The sequence below is a fragment of the Cebus imitator genome, unplaced genomic scaffold (genome assembly GCF_001604975.1).
Source record: "Cebus imitator isolate Cc_AM_T3 unplaced genomic scaffold, Cebus_imitator-1.0 Scaffold96, whole genome shotgun sequence".
Lineage (NCBI taxonomy): Eukaryota > Metazoa > Chordata > Mammalia > Primates > Cebidae > Cebus > Cebus imitator.
Genome location: NW_016107411.1, coordinates 2192191 through 2196693, shown reverse-complemented (window position 1 = coordinate 2196693; position 4503 = coordinate 2192191). Strand labels below are relative to the sequence as shown.

The 4503-nt window shown below is 53.1% G+C and overlaps 2 protein-coding genes across 5 annotated transcripts in view; both read right to left on the bottom strand.

Moving 5' to 3' along the window:
* On the bottom strand, nucleotides 1–3281 carry MYL6 (myosin light chain 6). 2 transcript variants are annotated; one of them, XM_017536300.2, is made up of 7 exons: nucleotides 3152–3281; nucleotides 2854–2881; nucleotides 1817–1960; nucleotides 1408–1581; nucleotides 1232–1309; nucleotides 882–926; nucleotides 1–164 (listed from the first exon to the last, which is right to left on the bottom strand). In XM_017536300.2, exons 1-6 carry the CDS (start codon nucleotides 3152–3154, stop codon nucleotides 898–900), a joined length of 456 nt encoding a protein of 151 aa, XP_017391789.1. In that variant the 5' UTR covers nucleotides 3155–3281; the 3' UTR covers nucleotides 1–164; nucleotides 882–897. The 2 variants fall into 2 exon arrangements, with proteins under 2 accessions (XP_017391789.1, XP_017391790.1); XM_017536301.2 differs by lacking the exon at nucleotides 882–926.
* Nucleotides 3282–3542: 261 nt separating this feature from the next.
* Nucleotides 3543–4503, bottom strand: part of MYL6B (myosin light chain 6B) — a 5913-nt gene continuing 4952 nt past the window's right edge. For all 3 annotated transcript variants that reach the window (XM_017536296.2, XM_017536297.2, XM_017536299.2), the window contains 3 exons: nucleotides 3982–4059; nucleotides 3791–3828; nucleotides 3543–3647 (listed from right to left, as the gene is read on the bottom strand). In XM_017536296.2, the coding sequence (XP_017391785.1) occupies nucleotides 3800–3828; nucleotides 3982–4059 (107 nt within the window). In that variant the 3' untranslated portion in view covers nucleotides 3543–3647; nucleotides 3791–3799. The remainder of the gene's footprint in view (nucleotides 3648–3790; nucleotides 3829–3981; nucleotides 4060–4503) is intronic.

The following is a 4503-nucleotide window of genomic DNA, read 5'->3' as shown; positions in this document are numbered from 1 at the left end:
AATGCTGATGGCAAACATCATCCAAGAGAGACAAGATGGGAAAGGTGCTGAGACAAGATAGCCTAGGGAGCCTTCAGGCTAGATACAAAATTCACACAGGGAAAGGCACGGACTCTGGGGAGACTGGGAAGGTCCTCAGCCATTCAACACCATGCGGACGAGCTCTGTGGAAAGGAAAGGTGGGATGAGCCAGAGAACAGGGCTGTGGAGGGGTACGCCAAGGGCCAGGGGACGACACGACTGCAAAGGTAGCATAAGAGGGAACATGTCCACAGCAACCAACCCTGGGGTCGGTATGCAGAGGAGCCACCTTGAGTCTGACCAGTTCTCCCTGACCCTAGCTCCCCTCCCACCAGCTGTTAGTCCCCCACCCCACCCTGAGCAGCAAGAACACAGCAGAGGCAGAAAAGTTCTCAACTACACCTACAGCTACTGTCAGCCACTGGCGGGAGGAGAGGACAGAGTTTTGGGTTAGGGTACCTCCAAGCTGCCCAGCAAGGAAAGGGGAAAGGACTGTTCAGCTATAGCAGCAGAATGGGGCAGGCAACTCAAACCCGCCTATGCCAGCTACCCAAGCTCCCGGGCCAGAAGATCACCCTAAAGCAAGACTGGTTTACAGGCTGGTCAGAGTTCCCAGACACCAGCTCTCAGGGCCCTATAAGTAAAACCTCAAGGCCCATTCTAGAAGTATGGAGGTACCATACCCCCAGGCTGTCTTCCTTTTTGAGGAATCCCTCCCCTCCCTAGTCAGCTCCATGCAGAAACATGCCAGGAGGAAGTCAGATGGTAGTAGAGTAAGGGCAGGGGATAAAGAGCACAGGTTGGGGAAAAAAAGAAACACTGGGGAGATCAACTAAAGGAGAGGCTGGGAGGAGCCGTACCCGCCCCATGGGCCCGTCACCCCGACAGGATATGCCTCACAAACGCTGCAGGAAGGAAGAGACATTCATGGTGAAGACAAGACACAGACATGGGGTGAGGGGGTCAGGTGGTAGGGAAACAGACATTCCATTATTTTACTTCTCATTCCTTACCCACCCTTTACAACATTACTCCTTCCTTTCCTGTCATACCCCCTTGACCTCCCACTCCTGGGCTAGGCTAGGCAGGGCCGTGCCCCTTGCTTCCTGGCTTTTTGGAGCCGAAGTCCAGGGATAGGGAAGGCCCCAAACACTATACTTGACTTGCCCCATATGCTGCTTCCTAGGAGAAAGCCCATTTCACCCCTTACCTTCGTAGTTGATACAACCATTGCTGTCCTCGTGCCCTGCCACCAGCATCTCTACTTCTTCCTCTGTCATCTTCTCACCTGCAGGGGGAAAGAAACCATTTTTGGAATTGGGTGACAGGGTGACAAGGTATCTCAGGGTGCTGTCTCAGCTCAAGGACAAGGACACAGAACCTTACCCAGTGTGACAAGAACATGCCTGATTTCAGCACCCATGACGGTGCCATTTCCTTCCTTGTCAAAAACCCGAAGTCCTTCGACATAATCCTCATAGGTGCCCTGGTCCTTGTTCTTGGCCACTGTCTGCAGCATGGGCAGAAAGTGCTCAAAGTCCAGCACCTTCACATTCATCTCTGCCATAAAGGAGGTGGAAGTGTCAGGCCAGAGAAGTGACACAAGTTCTCTGGACAGGATTATGGAGACCTCTACTGAACAGAGAGATGACTCCCCGCTAAAAGCAAGGAAATCCATCGGATTTGTTAATCCAGACTTGCTTGAGTTTGGGGCCTTTGAAGATAAAGGGAAAAGCTCTTAGCTGAAGAACTGGGCCCACCACCACACGGAGGAGTTGTTCTTGAGGCCCCTCACCATCACTCTTGGGGTTCCCCAGGACCTTGAGCACCTCGGCGTTGGTGGGGTTCTGGCCCAGGGCCCTCATCACGTCCCCACACTGGCTGTACAGGATCTTGCCATCACCTGTTCGGTCAAACAGCTGGAAGGCCTCCTTGAACTCTAAGGATTCAGATGAATGTCAACACAGGATTTGAGGGTTAGCCCAAACCCTACCTCAGAGCTCTGCTGCCCATTCAACTTTGATCATGCTGAGGAAACCAGATATCTGTACCAAACTGTACACCAAAGTCTACTTAAGAGAGATCTATTTCTCTTCCTCCCAACTCAGGTGTCCGATATAGAGCCTTCCTCCCCCCTTTGGCAGCCTGGTAACATCCATTTACACACATCCCCTCTGCCTCCAGCAGGCCCGCCAATCTCTGCTGCTGCTGCTGCTGCTGCTGCTGCTACACTTCAGGGCAGGAATTTGCCACCACCCAGTCTCAGTCCTGTCCTTATAAGGAAGTGGGAGCAGCAGCCTGGGACTAGGGTCATCCCAAACTGCCACTTCCCACCCCTCTAGTACAAAGAGAAATTCCAGAGAGTAGCGCTACAAAGTCATATCCTTAGCAAACTACCCCGTCCTGTCCCCATCTGCACAGAATATCAGGTCACTGCTCTACAGTCTTTACAACTGCAAGTTGGGAGGGCGGGGACAGTTATCACAGGAGGAGAAAAGACACAGAAGTAGCTGATTAAGGGACAAAGGAGCACAGGCAGCTTTATACACCCTCCCCAAGCCCCACACACGGCAGGCATTAGGTGACCAAGTTTTTTCACATACCCACACCACCTAAAACTCACCCAGTGCTTGGGACTCAGATCTAGAGTGGAAGGGGAGGGAGGAAGAAAGTGAGAAAAGGAAGTGGAGGATCCAGAAGAAGAGAAAATAATCCAGGGGGTAATTTCATGGGAATGCTGAAGAGATGACAGGTTAGGATTAGAGGATAGGTGCTGGGGGGAATGTCCCTCTCCCTAAGGGTGACCTCAGTAGGGATCAAGAGATTACCTACCTGCGGTCTGGTCTTCGGTGAAGTCACACTGCTCAGAAAAGAGATGAGTGGTCAGCATCTGAACGCCAATCCCTCGAGTTTGTATCCCAGCCCCACTAACTCTGACCCACAAGTTCCTGCTTCAGGCTGCAGACTCGCTTTCCCACAGGACAGAGCTCTGGGCTTTCCAACCACACCTTCAACCTTTCGGGTCCTCAGGTTCCCTTTGCCTCCTACCCCTGCCTTCTTCTCGCCCCCCACCCGTTTCTTCCCGCCTCTCGCGCCCAATCCTGCCCATCTCCCAGGCCCTGGGCCCCACCATCTTGACTGCTCAGCTCTGCGGCACCTTTTCCTGCAGTAATGGCTCCGACTCTCGGCCCAACCCTAGTCTTAGTACGTCCCAATGACGTCACCCTCAGCGGACTCAGCCAATAGGAATCGTGTTCTGGGTTTATGCAGATAATTGCTACATTAGTAATGACGTAGGCGTCATTACTGTTCCTTTCTACAGCCTACCTGGGCGCAGAAACTCTAGAGGGTAGGGGTGGGGGTGGGGCGCAATGAACCTGCACCTCCCAACAACAGGAAGATCAGAGGATCGGAAGAGGAGAGAGCCCTCCCTTCCCTCCCTCTCCTCCTAGCACCCTCCCCCTCCTCCTAGTACCCTCCCCGTTTCCCCCGCTCCCCACACCAGGAAGAAAACAGCAGTCTGAAACCAAGGGAGGAACCGAGTCTTTATTTTGAAACAATAGGTGGCCTCCTGGTGGCTGGAACGCGCTTCTGCCTGCGGGGCCCAGTATTCGGGCCCCACTGATCTGTGGAAAAAAACGAAAGTTGCCAAGCGTGGAGCTCGCGCAGGAACCATACAGCAGAACGCACTCCGCTGCTTTTCTATGCGGGCTGTGAGAAGGGCAGGAGACTTGCCTCAGGGCGGGTTGAAGGGGTGGGAGGGCCCTACCTGCAGCACTCAGACGCTTAGGATGTGTTTCAGGAAGGCTGCAGAGAGAGGAGGCAAGACGGGCTTCAGAAGCAGGCTTTTGGATAATACATTTGACTCTAGGTAATCCAGGGGTGCCCCCGCCCACACACGGCAAGACGTTGGGCTTCCCTCCTCTCCCGGCCCCTCTCCCATTCCTTTTGGCCCCTCACCCTCATAGTTGATGCAGCCGTTGCTGTCCTCATGTCCTGCCAGAACAGTCTCCACCTCCTCCTCAGTCATCTTCTCTCCTGAATCCCAGACAGCGTCTAAGCCCCTGCTTTCCCTCCTTCACCCACCCAGGCCACGCTCTTTATTTTTATTTTTTATTTTTATTTTTTGAGATGGAGTTTCGCTTGCTGCCCAGGCTGGCACGCAGTGGGGCGATCTCGGCTCACTATAACCTGCTCCTCCCCGGTTCAAGCGATTCTCCTGCCTTAGCCTCCAGAGTAGCTGGAATTACAGGTGCCCACCACCATGCCCGACTCATCTTTTGTATTTTTAGTAGAGACAGGATTTAGCCATGTTGGGCAGGCTGGTCTCTAACTCTTGACCTCAGGTGATCCGCCCTTCTTGGCCTCCCAAAATGCTGGGATTACAGGCATGAGCCACCACACCCAGCTTTTTGCTTTTTCCGTATATTTTTATATACAATATGAACATAACAATTGCAATTTTTTTTTTTTTGAGACGGA

Coding starts and splice junctions, on each gene's coding strand:
- MYL6 (XM_017536300.2), bottom strand. Junction 1,582..1,816: donor GGGGAACCCCAAGAGTGATG/GTGAGGGGCCTC, acceptor CCTTTATGGCAG/AGATGAATGTGAAGGTGCTG. Junction 1,310..1,407: donor GCATGTTCTTGTCACACTGG/GTAAGGTTCTGT, acceptor TTCCCCCTGCAG/GTGAGAAGATGACAGAGGAA.